At 23.7% G+C, this 22,170-nt stretch overlaps 1 protein-coding gene across 1 annotated transcript; it reads left to right on the top strand.

The window, feature by feature from the left end:
* The first annotated feature begins 265 nt into the window (after positions 1-265).
* LOC145839052 (platelet-activating factor acetylhydrolase IB subunit beta-like) lies at positions 266-16,986 on the top strand. Its single transcript, XM_082946663.1, has 12 exons — positions 266-322; positions 702-777; positions 2,037-2,111; positions 2,945-3,148; positions 9,559-9,655; positions 10,045-10,116; positions 11,542-11,644; positions 13,242-13,341; positions 14,111-14,239; positions 14,669-14,800; positions 15,645-15,783; positions 16,176-16,986. Exons 1-12 carry the CDS (start codon positions 291-293, stop codon positions 16,247-16,249), a joined length of 1,233 nt encoding a protein of 410 aa, XP_082802789.1. The 5' UTR covers positions 266-290; the 3' UTR covers positions 16,250-16,986.
* The last annotated feature ends 5,184 nt before the right edge of the window (positions 16,987-22,170 follow it).

Here is a 22,170-nt window from a genome sequence, read left to right on the forward strand (position 1 = left end):
TATGCTGCATAATGTTGATAGATTATAAACTAATACTGGTTATTTTAAACTAATTTGAGTTATGTATTTATATTGAGTCAAGTAACTAAAATTTGTTATTATGTAGTTTCATAAGTTAGCTTCAAAATTTAAACAAAAATGACCTTTAAAATTTACAGATTTTGATATCTTTTTTTCATTTGCTTATCAGCTTATCACTTTAAGTTTACTAAAACTTGTAAAAATACCTAAATAAATTGTTTAAAAGTGTAAACTTATATTTTGCAGGGTAATAATTTAAAAAGTTCAAAATGGTTCTCACTGCTATGCAGAAAAATGAACTGTAAGTTTTATTTGTTGATTTAGTTTGATTTTTTAACAAAGAGTATTTATTTTCTATTAGAAATTGTTTTGAGAACAAATCACATGAGTTTCATTGCTTTGACTTCTGAGTTAAAAAAAAAATTACCACATAAATTTTTAGCTTGTAAATTGATTAAAACTAATAAAAGTAACAATAATGAAGACAAAAAAAGTTTTAAATCGAGTATATACTTTTGCACCTAGTTGAATTCAATAAATCATTTGTATTAAACAGCAATGTTCTGTAAAACTTAACATGTTTTAAGTCATTTTTGTTATTGTTAAAAATGAATTTAGATAAATTAATGTGATCAAAAAATGTACAAGTCACAAACTCATATATTAAATAATTTCTACAGTAACATGGCTATTAGTGAATATTTGAAAAATGCCTACCCAAATACCCATGAAATGTTCAAAGAAGAAGCTACACTTGTTAGTAATTTGTTTTGATTTTTAATTTAAGTAATTTGGTTAATCATTGTGGCTACAAAACCTGGAAAAACTTGATAATTCAGGCCAAAAAAGATGAAAAAACCTTGATTTGAGAAATATTGAAAAAAAAAACCAGGAATCTTTAACAAAAATCACTAAAAAAACCTAAAATTTTAAACAATTTTTACATGTTAAGTAGTAAACTTTTGATTTAACACAAAAAAATCTATCATATGGATAAAAATTTTATATCATCATCAAAGTTTTTTTTTATTAAAAAATACATTTAAAGTAGCTTTACTTATCTTTCAATGTTGTTATACTACTTAGCAGAGTTTTTAACTTTAAACTTAAAGTAGACCCAAAAACGTGTACTTTTAAAGTCCTGGAAGAAGTTTCTCAAAAACCAGTAGCCACCCTGATCATTATATATAATTTATTTACTAATAATAAATTTTATTTTTTTAATGTGACATATAAATGTAATGACATATAAATGGTAAGTGGTTTTGTTTTACATTGATGAGTTTATTCAATCAAGATGAAAATAGTATAAGTGTAGATAGGTAATGAATTAAGCATATAGTTTTAGATTTAGGTTGTTTTATTTATTTTAAAATCATTTATTTCATAAATTCTAGTACAAGTAAGTATTTTAAATATTTTTTTCAAGATACTATTGACATATTTTTTTTAGTTCAAAAAAAAAACAAAACAAAGAATCTTTGCTTATCAAATAATAATGTAAAAACTTTAACCTTTATTATAAGAAGTTTTATCATTTTATAGCAATTTATTGTGTAGCTTGGTTTTACTTTGACTACTATATGCTAAAAAATATTGTTAACATTAAATTCTAAACATTAAATGTTTATGAATTGTAGTTTTTCCCTAAACAGTTTAGTAGTTTTTTTTAACTTGATGTAAGTGTTAAAAGTTTTAAAAATATTATTAAATGAGTTTATTACAGTTCCTATAGTAACATTATTTTAATACATTAGTATTAAAAAAAAATACTGATTTGTTACATTTTTTTATGTCATTGACTATTTTTTTATACAAACGTAAAAAAGTACAAAGTCTTATCTGTTTTGTGTTTTTGAGAAAAGTAAAATGTATTATGAATTAGTTATTTAGTGATGTTTTCATTTTTTAATTTACAGGAGCTCTTAAGTTTGAAGTATGACAATTCAAAATAAATTTGCAGTTTTTTTTCATAAATTTATTTATTGAATGAAATAATTTAATAACATTTACAGCCTGACGAGAATGACAAGAAGTTCAATGGATTATTAGAAAGAAAATGGACAACTGTCATGAGACTTTCCAGAAAAGTTTGCTTTTTATAACTATTTTATATTGTATGTTTAAAACTTCTTAAGTTAATTTACATTAAAATTAATAAGATTTATGATTAGTAAATAAGTTTTTTTAGTATAAGATATAGTTTGAACAAAAATACTATAGTATGGATCAACTAAAAGCTAACAAAAAGTAGCTGCAGCTTTTTATATTAAACCAACTCAAAACTTTATCAGTTGAATATTTTCTAAACCATATTTGTCACTGAATATGATACACTCCTATTGTTTTACAGCTTTTATTTTGTATTAGACTGGGTCATTTAGGATTGCCACAAAACCTGGAAGAACCTTAAATTTTACATTTTTTCTAAAAAAACCTAGAATTTGAGATGTTAACACAAAAAACAGAAAAAACTTTGAATTAAAAAAAATCACTATAAAACCTAAAGTTTTAAATAATTTTTACATGTTAAGTAGTAAAGTTGCGATTTGAAACGAAAAATCTATAAATAAAAAAATTTTCTCACCATCGAAAAAAAAAACACAGTCAAAGTTGGTTTACAGTATCTTTTTAATATTGTTATACCTTTTAACACATTTTTTATCTTAAACTTGATTAAAAACTAAAAATAGACCCAAAAGGGTGTACTTTCAAAAATCTGGAAAAAATTTGCCAAAAACCAGTGGCAACCCTGTATGTGGTAATTCTAACCTCATAACACCTTAACAGGTTCAGGAATTAGAAGCAAACGTCTTTACTAGTAGTTATAAGTTAATATCTTCAAATAATATCAATACAAGTAGTTATGAAAAATAAATATAATGTTGATTGCAATGCAGTAATTAAGATAAAATCATTACAGATCCAGGAATTAGAAGTGAAGAACAAGGAACTTCAGCGCGAATCCAAAGACACGTTCAGCAGTAGGAAGAAGGATCCATCCGAGTGGATACCGAGGTTACCGCCCAGGACCGAGATGTCAGGACACAGGTTGCCAATAACCAGGGTCCTGTTTCACCCAACATTCAACATAATCGTGTCTGCTTCTGAAGATGCTACTATCAAGGTATGCTTTGAGAAGATATTTGATTTTTTGAAGCATATGGCTTTGAGCTTTAAGTAAAACGGACATATTATTATTAAGGTACTGCTTTCAAGATTTGTTTTATGCTGCTAAAGCTAGGGTCAGCAGCCTTTTATAAGGAATTGGTAAAAGTTACTGAAACAAGCTCTTTGAACCTAAAGTAAAATGTCATAGTATTAAAAAAGATATAAAAGAGATATTTGGTGTAAAATAAACATAAAAAAGGAAAAAACAGTTTAAATATAGGAAAAATGGTGTATTATCAAATTTTTTTTCTTTATTTGTGTAAATTTAAGATGCCAATGGTTGTTTATTTTTTAATTAGCTACTTAAGGTGTCAATGTGTTTGTAATTATATCTATATAGTTTAATTTTTTCAATTTATTTTGTAAGGTTTGTATTTTTGGTTTAAAGAGCTGTTATTAACAGTTTACTGACATTTTTAAAGCTACCTGGGCTATGAAAGCTACTCATTTAGGAAATCATAAAATGTTTAGTTTTTGTTTTCCCATGGTTGGTTATTTGCTTAAATAAAAAAAAATTAATAAGGGCTTTAGCTGTGATTTTCGCAAAACTTTTAACTCCAAGATTTTTATAAACCTTATATAGTTCAATGTTTTAATTTCTAATGGAAATTGTAAATTTTACATTCAAAAACCTGCAGTGTGTCTTATGAGAACAAAGTTTTAAGTTTTTTTTAATAAGAGTGTCATAGGGTATTAATAAAAAGTATTTTGTCATATTTTATTTAATGTTTCAAAGTTTTTAGTTTTATCAGAACTAGTTTCACTTATGATACTTTTAGTACAGCTTTCAATAAATTTAAATGTTGTTATGTTCTAAATTTCTCCATAATTAGCTTATAGGTATATACAAGGGCATAGGAGGGTAAGTCACTTTTTCACAACATGATTTTGTTTTGTATAGCTTGAACTCAGCCTCTTTTTACTTTGCAGCTCCCATAAGAAACCTATTGTACTTTAACCGGCTATATCTTCAAACCTATTAAGAACTTTTAAACTTTGTAAAAAGCAACTAGTAGCAGAATTAAAACAAAAAAGATCAAGTTGTAGCAAAAATGGAATTACCCCACCTGTGGTCTTAAGATTCTGAATGGGTTCATTGGAGATATTCAAACTTTTTTTACTTTTGAAATTAAATAAGTTAATTGTTAAACTTAGTTTTATGGTTTAAAAAATATTAATGATTGTAAACCAAAAAAGTTATTAGAATAATTTTTATAATTTAAAGCTGGCAAAAAAGGTGAAATATTCCAAATTTTTTAAATATAAGTATAGTTTGTGAAAAATCATAAGGTAAATTTCTGATAAGAATTCATAATACTTGCAAGATTTAAGTTTCTAAATAAAGTTTTTGGAATACCAATGCAAACACAATTTAGCTACTATTTTAAGTTTGAAGAAAATTGACCGCAAAAATTTACATTAAAAAACCACAATACTTTCACTAGCCATATTTTCCCTGTGTAATAAAAATAACTTTAATCTTTACGATTTTTAAGTAGTTTTATTTATTCTAATTTAGTGAAATATGATTAAATAAATAGAAAAAGATTGTACATCCTAAAATATTTTATTTAATTCGTTTTATCTCAGTGTTATTTAAAAAGTTAGTAGCCTGTTTAATTTGTTTTTTTATTCTATCTTTGTTTAAAAAAATTACACATTTAGTTATTTATTTCCAATCTTACTTTAAAATAGATAACTTGAGCTATTAATTAAACAGAAATATTCTAAAGGAATAATTTTAATAAAATCATTTAAGTATTTGAGGTATTTTATTGGAAACGTTTGAATACTTTTCTATTTTTCTACACGTGGTTTAGTTTGAAATTTTAAGTTTGTTATTTGCTGTGCACAAATAAATGTAAGCTATTTGTTCAAAAAAAATCTACAGTGGTAATTGTATTTATCTAATTGAAATAGTTTTTTTTTATTAAATACTACAAAGTACTTAAGTATTTTTATTATATGAACTCAAGTTTCTGTCAAGAACTAAGTTATTTAAGCTTAAATATTTTTTTTATGTTTTTTATACTTTATTGGTATTATTTCTGTAAATCAATGTTTTTATTTTTAAAATTACTAATAATATTTTTTTTTGAGTAAAACAAAAAAATGTTAAATTTTAATTTTAAAACAAATTTACAACTTGTATACAAATATATAATACTATTAACACTTGTAAAAGTTTGAAATATAGATAGCAGACATGTGCTTAATTGCATGACGTTTAAAATAAATTTATTTAAACGTGCCAGCAATATGTTATAATTGTTGAGATAATTTTTATATTTACACTTGTTTTACAACTTTAGATTATTTTTAAATCAGATAAACAAAATTTAATACATGTTTATATTACGTTTCTCCTTTTAACTTGATTTATATATTTATGTATATAAATAGTTAAATGTTAATAAAATGTTTTTCTTTTTAAATTTTATTTAAGAACAAGCATAATGAGATTTAATATAATTGTTTCATTTAATTTTACCAAGTTTTTGAATCTTTGATTCATCATTTCCAAACTTTTTTTACTTTTGAAATTAAATAAGTTAATTGTTAAACTTAGTTTTATGGTTTAAAAAATATTAATGATTGTAAACCAAAAAAGTTATTAGAATAATTTTTATAATTTAAAGCTGGCAAAAAAGGTGAAATATTCCAAATTTTTTAAATATAAGTATAGTTTGTGAAAAATCATAAGGTAAATTTCTGATAAGAATTCATAATACTTGCAAGATTTAAGTTTCTAAATAAAGTTTTTGGAATACCAATGCAAACACAATTTAGCTACTATTTTAAGTTTGAAGAAAATTGACCGCAAAAATTTACATTAAAAAACCACAATACTTTCACTAGCCATATTTTCCCTGTGTAATAAAAATAACTTTAATCTTTACGATTTTTAAGTAGTTTTATTTATTCTAATTTAGTGAAATATGATTAAATAAATAGAAAAAGATTGTACATCCTAAAATATTTTATTTAATTCGTTTTATCTCAGTGTTATTTAAAAAGTTAGTAGCCTGTTTAATTTGTTTTTTTATTCTATCTTTGTTTAAAAAAATTACACATTTAGTTATTTATTTCCAATCTTACTTTAAAATAGATAACTTGAGCTATTAATTAAACAGAAATATTCTAAAGGAATAATTTTAATAAAATCATTTAAGTATTTGAGGTATTTTATTGGAAACGTTTGAATACTTTTCTATTTTTCTACACGTGGTTTAGTTTGAAATTTTAAGTTTGTTATTTGCTGTGCACAAATAAATGTAAGCTATTTGTTCAAAAAAAATCTACAGTGGTAATTGTATTTATCTAATTGAAATAGTTTTTTTTTATTAAATACTACAAAGTACTTAAGTATTTTTATTATATGAACTCAAGTTTCTGTCAAGAACTAAGTTATTTAAGCTTAAATATTTTTTTTATGTTTTTTATACTTTATTGGTATTATTTCTGTAAATCAATGTTTTTATTTTTAAAATTACTAATAATATTTTTTTTTTGAGTAAAACAAAAAAATGTTAAATTTTAATTTTAAAACAAATTTACAACTTGTATACAAATATATAATACTATTAACACTTGTAAAAGTTTGAAATATAGATAGCAGACATGTGCTTAATTGCATGACGTTTAAAATAAATTTATTTAAACGTGCCAGCAATATGTTATAATTGTTGAGATAATTTTTATATTTACACTTGTTTTACAACTTTAGATTATTTTTAAATCAGATAAACAAAATTTAATACATGTTTATATTACGTTTCTCCTTTTAACTTGATTTATATATTTATGTATATAAATAGTTAAATGTTAATAAAATGTTTTTCTTTTTAAATTTTATTTAAGAACAAGCATAATGAGATTTAATATAATTGTTTCATTTAATTTTACCAAGTTTTTGAATCTTTGATTCATCATTTCCATATAAATAATAAGTTTATTTTACTTTATAAAATGAGGCAATTTTAATAATAATTTAAACAAAAGTGAAAGAAATGCTTAAAATTACGTCATAATAAATTAACTTAAACTTCGAAAAATAACGTAGAGTATTTAAAAATTTATAATTTTAATATAATTGATTTTATAACTTTTGTACTCAAAAATTAGTCAAGTACAAATTTAATGTAAAATTATAAAAATCAAGCAAATTACAAAGATTCAAGACGGAAAACATTGATAATTTCAACTGAGTTTTCGCAGACATTCATGAATAATTGAGTTTTATTTTCTCCTTTATACATCAAGTAGGCTTTCTTCAAAATCACTAAAAACTCTTCAGTTTGATGTTGTAATTATATTTTTGTTTGTAAAATATTGTTTAAAATTTTCATGCAACCATTGTAGAAATTAATATAAGTTATTTAAAAAATGTTGAAGTACATAAAATGTATATTTTACAAAATATTAAAGTGTATCTTTTAAAATGGTGCTTATTTCTAAGAATTTTTGATTAAATAACTTAAACATGTTTTAAAAAGTAAGTAAAAAAAGCTAATGTTACAAAGTAGAATATTCTGTATTTTATTTTTACTATCATATTAATTATGTGTTAAATTGAATTCTCAGAATTTATATTTAAAGTAAGTTTCATGAAGGTTTTCAAATTCAAGTTAGTTTTCTACTGTTGTGTACATTTACACAAAAGTTAAAATTGCTTATTTTAGAAAAAAAGTCTAGGTAGTCTTCAAAAGTATTACAAGTTCTTAAAAACTATTGGTATAATATAAGTAAATTAAAAGTGATCACAAACAAATTTTATATTTTGAATCGATTATTGTTATTAATCAATAATATAATTATGAAATAGTCAGCTAATGTTTGAATTTGAAAAACTAATTAAAAAACTTGCTGATAGACATTATAAATAAATTATAAGTTTAAAAATACAACAGAAATGTAACTTGATAGTATATTTAAGTAATAATGTTTCAATATGATTTAAACCTAATTATCTTTTTAAAATTATTATTTAAAACAATTTTTTGTTGAATTAGCAAATTAAATAATCTAACAGTCATTTTTTTACGTGAGTTAATTTTGTTTTAAAGTTCAATGTTTTAAGAGTTAAAAAAAATTTAAGTGGTAAAACAAAAACACATATCTCTTGATATTCAGGTATTATAAAACATTTAAAATTTATTTTTATTTAATTTAAAAAAACTTTTTCTAAATAAAACATTGTTACAGTAAATATGAATTACATGTGCTAAATTTTATATTGATTTAGACTTCAATCAAGCATGATTTATGTCGGTCATTTTAAATTTAATTATTGATTATACAAAATATTACAACTTTCTTACTAGAAGTCAAGGAAGTTCAATTTTCTCAAAATTATTTAAATAAGTTACTTATCGCTAGACTTATGAGATTTTAAACTTTTATGTATATTCAAAAAAAATTGAAACCTTTGTCATACTTAATTAAGAAAATAAATTAATTTTTGTTGAGCATAAAGTATTGAAATATTTAATATAACTGACATGGTATAATTCTGATGTTAAAACCTATAAAAATTAAAATGTTTAACCAATAAAAAAAAATTTTCAGTGTTTTATAGATAAAATCGAAAAAATACTGAAAAGAGAATGTATATTTGTGAAATGTACTAAATTTAATTTAAGTTGCAAGTTTGTTTTCAATAAATATTTAAAACTTTAACAGTTTGTGTGTAACTTACAAAATATTACAGAATTTATCATTGGAATATTTATTATACTTTTATGAGAGTAATTTCATTACTAATTAGTTTATACTGCGTACATTTCAATAAAATAGTGTAGTTGTAAATTTATTGTTATGAATTTTATATATCTAATATAATAAATTGGATTTCCATCTTGAGAACCACTGGTTTATACTTATGATAACAAAATAGTTTATTTAAATTAGATTAACTAATTTATATAATTTCAAATAAGATTATTTATTTTACCGTAGTTGAAATTTTGTGTTATATAGTTTTATAGATATGGGATTTGAGACGATAAGAATATTCAAGGGTTATTTAGTTATAAATATTAGTCTAATAAATTTTTAAAATATATCTAGTTGTCATAATTTATTTAGATTTGGGATTTTGAAACTGGTGAAATGAAAGACTGGTTTAAACTAATGTTATAAAGTAGTTAATCTAAATTATATTTTCTGATTTATATTGTTTTAAATTAAATGATAATATCTGTATTATAGATTATTTTTATAATTTATTTAGATATGGGATTTTGAAACTGGTTAATTTGAAAGACTGTTTTAAACTAATGATAACAAAATAGTTAGTGTAAATTATATTATCTGATTTATATAGTTATAAACAAAATAATCTTATTTTTAATATTTGTTTTACAGATATGGGATTTTGAAACCGGTGAATTTGAACGAACTTTCAAGGGCCACACTCAAATTGTGCAAGATTTGTCTTTTGACACCAAAGGAAAATTATTAGGTTTGTTCAACCAAATCTATTCAACCAAATCTATTTGTACATTTTAAGTAGCTTGATTTAGTTCATTTTTAAAACAAATAAATCTTGATATTTCTAAATATACTTTCTTAACGATATTTCAAATAATTAGTTTTAATAATTCTATTAACTATTTATTTATTAAATATAAGCGTGTTTAAAACTTTTTAGACTTTTATTTAAATTAGTGACAACCAATGAAATTATTTTAATTTGAAATACAAAAGTTAAAAAAATCTTGCTTGGCTTGTTTGTTAAATTTTTATAGAATAATTTTTTTTTAAGTTTTCATTATTAGTTTAATTAGTTTTTTAGTAAAGAATTAATGTTTTAATTAAATAAATTAATAATAACAAACAAATAAATTACAGCATCTTGCTCAGCCGATCTGACGATAAAAATTTGGGATTTCGTCGACTACGAATGCATCAAGACGTTGAAAGGTAGTTTTTATTATTTTTAAAAAGTAATAAAGACATGTTTTCACAAACATGTTTTTTTTTTGTAGTGACACATGTCAGTTAAATTGAAATAGAAAAAGAACTATGATTTTTTTTCCAGCTAAATTGTTTTGCTAGGATCTTTAATAACAAACAATTAGCTTGAACTTTAAATATTTATTTACAAAATGTTATTAACTAAGTTTATTGTATTACTGATTTTAGAACTATAAAGTTAATAAGTCATTCAGCAAATTCAAAATGTTAATTTTGCAAATTTTATAGTAAATTACATCCTTGACAAAATTGTAGTAGCGTTTTATTTATATTTATAATTTATCTTTTTTATTTTTAAAAAACCTCAAAGCCATGATTAGGTAAAACAGAAAAATGAAAATATTTTCAATCCTCAGTAACTTATAATAATTTCATTAACTCATAATATTTCTTAAATAAATTTTAGCAAATCCGCAACATTTTACTGTTTGAAAGTTTCTGTTTGAAAAAACACTAAAAGTTAACAAAAACTGTCTTGTTAATTTCTAACAGATAAACATTAAAAGTTAAGGGCATAGGGGAGGGTCCGACTTTTTTTTTTTAATATAAAAACAAACATTGGCTCTTATATGAAAGCTCAAAGTATAAACTACAAGTCAGTTTTTATAAAATATAAAAATTTTCATTAGTTTTTTAGATTTAGACGTTTTTGTAAAAGGTTTTTAATACAAACGTATGGACCATGAATTTTTCAGGGTCAATTTTCTTGGAAGTTTAAAAATTCACTAAAAATCTATCTCCTTCTCATTATTTGAGCTAAAAACCTCAAATTTTCTGGAAGCATTCATTTTATAATTCAAAAGACTTTTAATGATAGTTTTTTTTTATATTGAAAAATAAAAATTTTAAATAAAAAAACAAGGAAAATAGATGATTTTTTTTTTTAATAAAAGAAAATCCTCCATTAAATAATTTAAAATAGAAATCGACTTACTGTGAAAAATAAAAGAGGAGATAATTTTTTAGTGAAATAGTCTTTTTTCACGTTTTTGGTTTGCGCTTTCCATATTTTTACAAGTTGAGGTCATCGACTTTGATTGCTTATATCTCAAAAATTACTTTGATTTTTTTTAGCGTATAAAATGTCTGTTAGCTCAGATTAAACTCTACAAAATAAGATCAATTTGCAAAAATCAAGGTGTACCCCCCTAACAAAACTTTAATTTTAGTATCTGGTTAGAGAAACATCAGAATTTTTCATATTATTAAAAATAAATCATATTATTTTCACAATATAATTCAGGTCTTAATATATGATTTTTAACTTATTTGTGTTTAACTAAATTTATTTTATCTAGGCCATGACCACAATGTATCTTCGATAGCTTTTATGTCTGATTTATTAATTTATTATTTATTTATTTTATTCAGGCCATGACCACAATGTATCTTCGGTAGCTTTTATGTCAGATGGAGATCACGTAGTTAGTGCTTCTAGAGATAAAACTATCAGATTGTGGGAACTCACTACTGGGTTAGTTGATTATAAACATTTTTGATATTCTATAAAATATTTTTTTTTGCCTACTTACAAAAACATTTCATTAAAATTGATTTACTACAATTAATAAATAGTAGTATACATACTTTTAAAACTAAAGCAAAAAATACTAATTGCATTGTTAATGAACGTTTTCAAATAAATGAATATATATTTATTTGTTAGTTAACATATTTAAGCTTGTATATTAATTCAAGAATGCTGTTATAGGAAAAAAATTAGAATAAGTAAATTTAGTTTAAAAAAGAGATTGCTTCGTATTTTATTCAATGATAAAGATTATTTGATGATTGCTAAATTCTAATATTTTGCTTCTTAAAAATATAAAAGTCATTTTGTACAAAATATTTAACTTTAGTGATAAGCTTTAAATCGCAAGGCGCATAATCAAATGGTACAAATTTTTAACAGTAAAAATTTTACATGCTATTTCAAGTACTCTGTTAAGGCGTTTGAAGTGCATAGTAAATATCACAAGTATGCTACATAACATTATTATGCAGACTAACTTAACATATTAGCAATACAGTAACCTCTCGCTTATTTACGCACATTGTGTCCACAGAAAAAGTGCGTAAAGATACAAGAGATCGTAAAGATACGAGAGGTACTAAATATACTTACTATAATCGCTGTTTTTTGATATTGCTTTCAGTTAAAAGCATACTTGGGTCTTTCCCACTTTTAACAATTTGTTTACTTTATTTATAAATATGAAAACAAAAGATAACATTATACATATTTAAAAAAAAAAGTATTTGAATTTATATAGAATAATAATACTTGTAAAAAGTTTTTACTAATTTTAATAATAAGTAGATTTTATCTTTATCTTTATTCATATATGACTTACTTGAAATTTAACATTTATATTCTATTCTACTTAGCAAATTCAATTTATAATTAATCATTACAATAGAAAAATGGTGTGGTGTCTACATTAAAATTTGTTTTTATAGCCTTTTACAAAAACATTTCAGAATTTTAGTTTATCTCTTATTGTTAGCAAAATTTCTGATATACTGAGGTATAACTAAATGTTTATCAATTAGTCAAGGAACATAAGTTTACAAAGTCTAAATATATAGAGAGGTGAATTAGCATTTAAAAACATACTTTAAATAAAAAATTTACAATAAACCTAATTTGTGCAATATTAAAAAAAATTAAGATTTTTATTTTTTAAATTTTTTAGAGTTTTAAAATACGTAACTAAACGACAGTACGTAACGTCACGAGTGCGTAAAGATGTGAGAGCTTACTGTACTTTACTTACATATCTCAGTTAAATACTTTAGACCAGGTTTCCTGAACTTTTTTTTCAAAATGCCCTCTTTAAAGAAATAAAAAAACTATGGCCCCTTCCAACAAGATTTCTCAAAAACTACCATTAAAAATGCCTGAGACTTTTTTTTTGATTTTAATCATTAACTCCACAATATCAAGTTTAAAATTATAACCACAATAATTATATAAAATAGGCTTCCCTTTGCTGCCCATGCCCCATATTTTGTTCACTAATAGATTATATTTAAGTTTATAATATATTTTCAATATGTATTCTTTTTAGATACTGCATCAAGACATTCGAAGGTCATAGTGAGTGGGTCAGGATGGTTCGACCAACTAATGATGGAAACCATTTAGCTTCGTGCTCTAACGATCAAACGGTTAGTAATTATATTTAAATAAATTTAGTATAATACTATACAAAAAAAAATTATTAGCTGGAAATTTTGTTATCAATATCTACCAAATATAAAATTCACTTGAAATCCGTATAATTTATCATTTGTTATGCTTGAGACAATTATTGACAATTCCGTATACGGAATGTACAGGCAAACATTTTAATTAACACATTGTTCACTAATGACAAATTTAAATCACTACATATGTTACTAATGTCATTTCAACAGATCAGAGTTTGGAACGTACAAACGAATCAGTGCGACATTATATAGTTCATAATAACAACTATAATAATACACATAATTTATTATTGACAAATTTACAACACTACATATATCACTAATGTCATTTCAACAGATACGAGTTTGGAACGTACAGACGAATCAGTGCGACATTATATAGTTCATAATAACAACTATAATAATACACATAATTTATTATTGACAAATTTCTAACACTACATATATCACTAATGTCATTTCAACAGGTACGAGTTTGGAACGTACAGACGAATCAGTGCGACATTATATAGTTCATAATAACAACTATAATAATACACATAATTTATTATTGACAAATTTACAACACTACATATATCACTAATGTCATTTCAACAGATACGAGTTTGGAACGTACAGACGAATCAGTGCGACATTATATAGTTCATAATAACAACTATAATAATACACATAATTTATTATTGACAAATTTCTAACACTACATATATCACTAATGTCATTTCAACAGGTACGAGTTTGGAACGTGCAGACAAATCAATGCGACATGGAGTTAAGAGACCATGATCACGTGATTGAGTGTGTCGCTTGGGCTCCTAAAACTGCTTACGAAAACATATGCGCTGCTGCCGGTATCGAGGTTTGTCACGTCATAATGCTTTTTATTGTTGTCACGTCATACTTCTTGATGAAGAGCTTTGTTTACTTCTATTTTACTATCAATTGTAAAATAATTTAATTTAAAGTTTACATAAAACTTTCACAAATACAAATTGAATTTATTTGTTGTATTAACCAATTAAACTACTTAATTCTTTACAAACGTTTTATTATCATACAAGTTTACTGCAATTTTAGTTCATACTACATCATAATTCTTAGAATATTATATAACATCATATATGTTTTATTCTCATGCAGGTTAACTTTATTGTAAACATAATTACATGGCGTATCATAATTACTCAAAGTAATATTACATATATATATATATATATATATATATATATATATATATACATACAGAACAACATATTTATTATATATGTTTATATATAAATTAAAACAGTACAAGGTAAAGAAGGAGGATGAAGAGAAAGATGGTAAATTTTTAGTTTCCGGATCACGCGACAAAACTTTGAGGGTTTGGGACGTTTCAACTGGACAGTGCTTGTTTAAATTGACTGGTCACGACAATTGGGTTTGTATAATTTAATTCTGGTAACTTTAATTGTGAGTTAAACCCGTTAAGTTGGCTTATGATTGAGAGAAATGTTTAAAAAAAGTTTAACAACTGCCGTATTAGTTTCAAGGTCCTGCTCAAATAATATAAAAGTTGTTGAGAGTTAAAAACTAAGTTCGTATCATTAAAGTTTTTTATTTGGTAATATATTAAAGATAAACATTGTAGACTATAGTTTCTCAAAGCGTGCGATATCTTAAAGTAACGGAAAAGTAAATGGGGCTAATTAGCTAGTAAAAGAGCAAAGTTTAATAAAAGGGCTATATCTAGATTTGTTCTATAGGGGCCGAAAATACGTTTGTGAAACCCCTTGCTTGGAATTATCAATTAGATATTCTAAAGTTAGTGCGGGGCTTTCCAAAGTAGGTCACTTGGCCTCTTTAGGGATCGTTTAAAAATTTTAGAGGGCCAAAGAGGGGCTGTGAGTAATAAACGGGGCCCTTAGACCATATTTTAAAGCTTATAACATGTATTCTGGAGTTCACAATATTAAAAGGTTTTAGATGTATTAAGAAACTTATACTAGATATTGTCTTGCACACAGTATATTTTTGAGGATTATTAGAGGGGTATCATAGCTTTTTTAATTCCTTTAAAGGTGGCGTTACGAAAAAAAGTTTGGGAAACCCTAGTCTAGTGTTTTTCATAACTAAAACGTTATAAATGTGAGTTTAAAGTAAATTTTGAAAATTTTTCATCTTCTCATTTACGTTAACCTGTATTTTCTTCTTTCATGGTCATGGCATCACTTTGAAGTTTTAAATAACTAAACTATAATAAAACAAGCAATTAAACACAACAGGTTCGCTTCGTGCAATTCAGTCCGAAAGGTAAATTTATTTTATCAACATCAGACGACAAAACTCTGAGAGTTTGGGATATCAGGAACAAAAGATGTCAGAAAACATTAGACGCCCACGAGCATTTCGTTTCTTGCCTCGGTAAGAAATTTAATTATATATTGATACTAAATTAAGGGTTTCCAAAGAACCTGGAATTTAAACTAATTTTCAATTAAAATAGACATAAAAAGGTTCACTTTTGAAAACCTGGAAATTTTTTTTCAAAAATAAAATAGTTTGGAAACCCTGTAAATTACTAAATATTTAGAAAAATATTATCTGTGAAAATTTGATTTAAATTGTTTTTTCTGCACGTGTTTACAAAGTACAGCCGTTTTTATTTGTTTTATTTTAATTTTTATTTTGTAATTACAGCACTAATTCGACCTACATAACTTTGACTTTCAACTTAACTACTAGTTGCTGTATTCATGTTGTTGATTTTTATATTTGCAATTTTTTAAATTAATTTTACTTAATATTTTTCACAGACGTCCACAGAACGCAGCCGTTCGTAGCAACCGGATCAGTTGACAAATTGCTGAAAGTTTGGGAGTGCAGATAAATAAAAAATTTATCATTGTGTCAAATTTGTTGGCTTCGTTGATTTTAAAACTTTATTGGGATAATTTACATTTTACAAAATTAGTTTTCTTCTTTTTAAAACAGTTAAAATGAGACGTAGTTTTAAAATCTTTCTTAAAATTATTTTACTTTTCTTTTCAAGTATTCGAATAAATTAAATGACTTTCACATAAATTTATAAACTTTTGTAATAAAAATATTATAAGTTTTAATTTTCTTTAAAGTATAAATTTTTTGAAAACTTTTTATTTTCTGCACAACTTAAAGCATGTGGAACTTTATGAGCTTGACTTTTTTTTTTGCCTGTTTATAAAAATCTCTATTTCTTCTTTAAACTAGTTTTACTTATTTTACCTTGCATTTAATTAGGAACTATATATATATATATCTTGTTTAAAGCATTAAATTTCTTCTATCTCTATTTTCCTTAAAAACAAATTTATTTCATGATATTTTCCGAAGTTTAAATAAGTTTTTACTGAGGATGTTTTTGTTTGTAAGTCGGAATGCTTAAATGTTTAAAATATATTTATTTTTGTTTTAGTAAATTTCATGTCATTTTGTGCTCCTATAAAACACTAACTGAAAAAAATTGTGAATCTTGAGAATCTCAAATTTTCTATTTTGTTTTTAAATATTTCTTAAATTTTTTTAAATTAAACTCTATCTTTTGTATAACAATTTAAGTTTCTGAAAAAAAAACTTAAATTTGAACATAAATGTTAACATGTAATAAAAACTTTTGAAAGTTTGAAATTTCTGAAATGATTACTTAAAATATTTTTTAAATGACAAATAAAACCAATTTTGATAAAGAATTTTTTTAACAAGAAAATTTTGGGTGCTTATTTTTGTGCACGAATATTTGTGCTTTTCGGTGTAAATAAATTATTAAAAAATTAATATAATTAACTTACTGGTTAAGTAATAAACAGTTTCAATAAATTAAATTATTATAGGTTCTTGGAAGAATTATCAATTACTTTGGTATTTTGTAGTATTTTGTTTTGAAATTGTAAGATAACTTTAGAATATGACCATTTTGCTCAAAAATAGATTTTTTTTTTAATTTATCGTAATATTCCTTCTACTTACAATGCAAGTTTTGTTTTTATTTTCATTTATAAGAGTTTACTTTAAAGTTTTACAGTTTGTGTATTAAATATACACTCAAGTTTGTATATATTTTTTAATCAACAGTTTCAAAATTAGCTAGTCTATTTCTAATATCTGAATACTTGATTCACAACTAATTGCAGATAGAGTTTATTTCTATTTAAAGAATACTATATACAAATAGATAATAATCCCACCATAAAATTTTAATAAGAGTGATGATTGTAGACAAATTTTGGTGACTAAAATCTATCAGTTAAACTGAAACTTTATTTTGTATATAATTAATAAATGTTCATCTTTTATTATTAAAATAACATTAATGTCTGTATAAACATAAGAACATTTTTTTTAAGTAAATTTTCGGCCTCATTTCATATGCTTAGTCTTGATAAATATTTAGATGAAGTTTTTTTTAGAATTACGAATACAACGAAAAACCTTTAAATTAACTTAGAAGCCACATTTAACATCCATAAGCTATTTAGTAAATAAAAATCAGAGCAAAATCTAGTTGGATTAAAAATACACTTTTCTTATTTTTAAAAATCTATAAGCCAATCAAATTATAGGACGTAAAAAAACAAACATATTTATAAAAGTTTTTGTCTTTATTTCGAAGTCTAGCGAAAACTAGATAAGCTTCTACATACTTAAATTTTTAAATAAAAAATCACTGATTGACACAAAAGTTACTGCTAAAACTATTTATAGCAGATTGATATTTTAGTAACCATAAAGTAAATTACCACATGTAAGACCTTTTTAAAATTTAAAAATAACAGCTGAAAAATATAAATTGACACCTCTATAGCTTTGAGTAATAGTAACCTAATTAATATTTAACATTAGTATCAAATATTTTTGCATCTGTTTTTACCAACGTTCTTGATAAACATGCATGCAGTAAAAACATTTTTGTTATATTTAACAGTTTAAAATTTGACAAACAAGATTTTTATTTAAGTTTTATTTGATATATAAAAGAAAAAATTCAGCTTGAGTTTTACAAAAGGAGGTTTCTACAACCATATCTATACAGTAAACTACACTTTAATTTCACAACTTGAATGTATGGCACTTAATTAGACTGCTGCTATAAGTGAATGTCTCTTAATCAATGTATCTTTTTACAATGTGTTTACAAATTATCTTTCAAGAAATAATTTATTATTAGTGGTTTGTGTTCCGTCTTCATTCAAACATGTTTAGCTGAAAATAACTATGTTTTTGAAAAACAAAAACCAAAATTAATGAGAATTAGTTTTAAAAAATAAAAAAAGTTATATGAGCTTTTAACAGAGTTACTGAAAACTAACAAATGTTTTAAATCATAACTATTAAAATCAAGCTAGTTTAAGCTTGGATGAGAGTATTATATTTTTGCTATTCACAATAGCACTACACAAAGCTATCACGTGTAAAATAATAAATTAACGCTAACAAAAATTAAATAATAGAATAACCAACATCTACAACCACGGTAGTAAAACTTAATGAACTAAACTTTACAAAGTGATTTATTACACACAAAAATGCCTGAAAAAACGTATATTCATAAAACATTGTGCCTCACTTTTCCACTTGTAACACACACGATCAATTTCCTCTCACAAACACTGATTTGCATTCACCCTGAGTGTAATCCAAGCACCGACTTGTCAACCTTGTGATCGTTTTATACGCCGCAGTGAAGCAGTTTTACAAAGTTGGCATCCCGCATGCTTGCTGCCGAGTGTAGCCTTTTGAAGGTCTTGCAATCTTTGGGATTCTCCGCAAAATGTACTTGTTTAATTTTACTTAGAATCGTGACATGTAGTTTTTAATTTTTTTCAAGTTTTGAACTACATACTTTTGTTTTGTTATAGTTTATTTTTAACTGCTCAAATGTTAAACATTCTTTATTTAAACATGTTACTCTTTTAAAACTTCTTTTTTAAAAAATCTTTAGTATTCTGATAAATATTTCTTGAGTACTTTTATTGAAAAATTTTAAGTACTTAATATTAATAGTTTAACAACACTGATTTAATTAAAAAAGCTTAAAGTTTTTAGTATGCAAAGTTAATAACTCTTTAAAATCTATCAGTGATAGATAAACCTTAATAGCTATTGTATAACTTTAAAAGTCTCTTTTTTACAAAATATTAACCATACAAACTGTTCTAACAACTATATAACAGAATAGTACGTTTTTTTGTTCATGAAATAATAGAATACTTTTTATTCTAGGTCAATTAAAAAACATAAAATTTATACGAACTTGCAGCTTGTTAAGCTCTTTTTGAAAAATACTTACAATAAAGTATAGCAAAAAAATTAAAAGACTAGAATTTATTTTATTAAACTTAAAGAAAGTTAACAAAAGCTTTAATTTTTTAACAAACTTGCGTTTTTTAAAACATTTTTATCAACATTTAATTTTTTAAAATACTTTAAAACTTGTCAAACTCTAACCAAGACGTTTTAATATATATAATTCTTTTAGGTCAGTTAAAATCTAAAATGTTTCTTGTAAAGCTCATTCTGAAAGTCTTCTGTAAGTCTTCCATTTTTATCTTATTGTTAACCATCCATATATCTTTAATCATTTTTTCAATAATCCTAACAATAAAAGTATATTTGTTTATAAAGCGCATTATTATTTATGTGTGCTACAACGTTTAAATTTTAAATAACAATAAGTTTGACTTTAAGGTATGGAAATAAAGCATGTAAACAAATGTATTTAACTAGTCAACTAAGTACTAGTTAAAACTTTTAATTATAGATTGATATTTTTGTTTTATTGAAAATTGAAGTTTAATTTCAAACTCAATTTATAAACTATTTTTTTGGTTTTTAAACAAAAAATTTGATTAGAAATATCAATTTAATTATTAGAGATCTAGAAAAGTGATTGAAAAAAAAATCAAGTTTTGTTTTAGTTGTAAAAAAATTGTTGCTTCTTTACTGATTTAAGTTCATTAGTCAAGTTTAATTCAATGCAAATGAAACTTGACTAATGGTTCAATACAAATGGTCGGCAAACTGCGCCCCGCGGGCTATCTGCGGCCTTTCAAGTGTAAATCTGCGGCCAGAAAACATGTTTTTTATTTAAATGGAATGCGGCCCGCGTGTGTATAAATGTGGCCCCTTAAACAAAACTATGTTTTAAATTGACTTTTTTGAAATAAAAACAGTGTTTTTATTAGTTTTGTTTTTAAGTTCCTGGATATCATTTAAAAAGCGTTTATCATCTTCACTGCTTAAGATTAAATATGTGGAAAAAAGACAGATAGTAGTTTTAGTAGTTTTTCTTTAAAGTTTAGATTTTGCTTTTCCTTTCAAACAACAATATCTTGGAGTGTATGCAAAAGCTTACGTACTTAGATTTGAAAGTTTCTTAAATTCAGTAAGTTGACAATGCGATAAGTAATTTTATTTAGTATAAAGGTTTTACGGTACAAATACTGTGGAATTAATACAGTGTTTTACTAACATGTCAATTCTTTATAATTTAGGTCTTTGCTTTGACATTTGATTATAAAAATTTATCACTATATTGAAATTTGCAAAGAAACATTTAAACTAAAAAAAAAATTAATAAAACAAAAATACTTCTATTAATTTGTAAATCATTTTGTTTGAATGGTAAAGTTTTTCAAACTTGGTTTTTTACATTTTATTATCGTTTAAAAAACCTGACTGGTTTTATGTAACTGATTGTAATTTGTTTGTTTCCAAAAGATGCAACCAAGAAAATTTTAAATAGATTATTAAAGTGTTTAAGGATTTTAAAAGAAAAACTTACGTTGTTTAAAATGAAATTAATAATATAAGTTTTGTTAATATTAAAGTTAACTTAAGAAAATAGCTAAGCTTTAAGTATGTTAAATTTGAAATTATATATTTTTTAGTCAACAAATATAATATACTACTTTTTTTATTAACAAGATTAGACGCATTGTTTTGTATTGTCATCGTTTGTTAATAACAATAGTTCGAAATTGTTCTAATCTACATTAAAACATAATTATATAAATTAGTAGTTGCTAAAACTTTGATCAATACTAATGTACATTTTTAAAGAGTTTTTGTCATAGACAGGACATTAAACTGTATCAGTGGATTACCAATCGATAACCGAAAAGTTTTTCCATACAGTCCTTAATACAAATCCTTAGACTAAACTTTTTAATTCTTTGTTCAAAAAAAAAAAGAAATAAAACTGTTTAAGTATGTAAAGTTAATATAATATATTTTAGCTAAACAAAGTACTTATTGTATTTACTATACTATGTTATGTACAAAACTATAAATTATAGTTTTATGCTACTAATGCTAATTATTAGTTATAATTTTTGATCCAAAAGTTATATTTCAAAACATAATAACTTATTATAAAGAAAAAAATTTAAAAATGAATATGTTAAGTGAGAAGTTTAAAATTTACAAACTTAAATACTTAGTACAATAACTATTAGATTTAAGTGTGTGTATGCTCGATGACTGAGAGATCTTTTTGTGCTCCGAGGTCTTTGAACTAAATCGTTTTTAAGCATCTTTTTGTTTCTTTATAATAAACTTACAACAATATAAATAAAGTATGTATTAGAATTTTGTTTGTTATAATAAACGAACTTACAGCAGTGTTGATTTAGTTTAATTAATCTCTAATTAACATAACTATTGCTTATTTAACAATAACACATGAAAAGTTGATAAATAGCTTTAATTTAACGTTAGATATAAATATTGTTTGTTTTTAACTATAACTTATAAAAAACTATACGAAAAATTCTC

Source organism: Thalia democratica, chromosome 6 (genome assembly GCF_965202585.1).
Source record: "Thalia democratica chromosome 6, ktThaDemo2.hap1.1, whole genome shotgun sequence".
Lineage (NCBI taxonomy): Eukaryota > Metazoa > Chordata > Thaliacea > Salpida > Salpidae > Thalia > Thalia democratica.

Excerpts from the sequence above, each read along its gene's own strand:
- LOC145839052 (XM_082946663.1), top strand. The coding sequence starts at position 291 with ATGGTTCTCACTGCTATGCAGAAAAATGAACT. Across the intron at positions 778-2,036 it reads TCAAAGAAGAAGCTACACTT|CCTGACGAGAATGACAAGAA; the intron begins GTTAGTAATTTG and ends TAACATTTACAG. Across the intron at positions 13,342-14,110 it reads CGTGCTCTAACGATCAAACG|GTACGAGTTTGGAACGTGCA; the intron begins GTTAGTAATTAT and ends TCATTTCAACAG.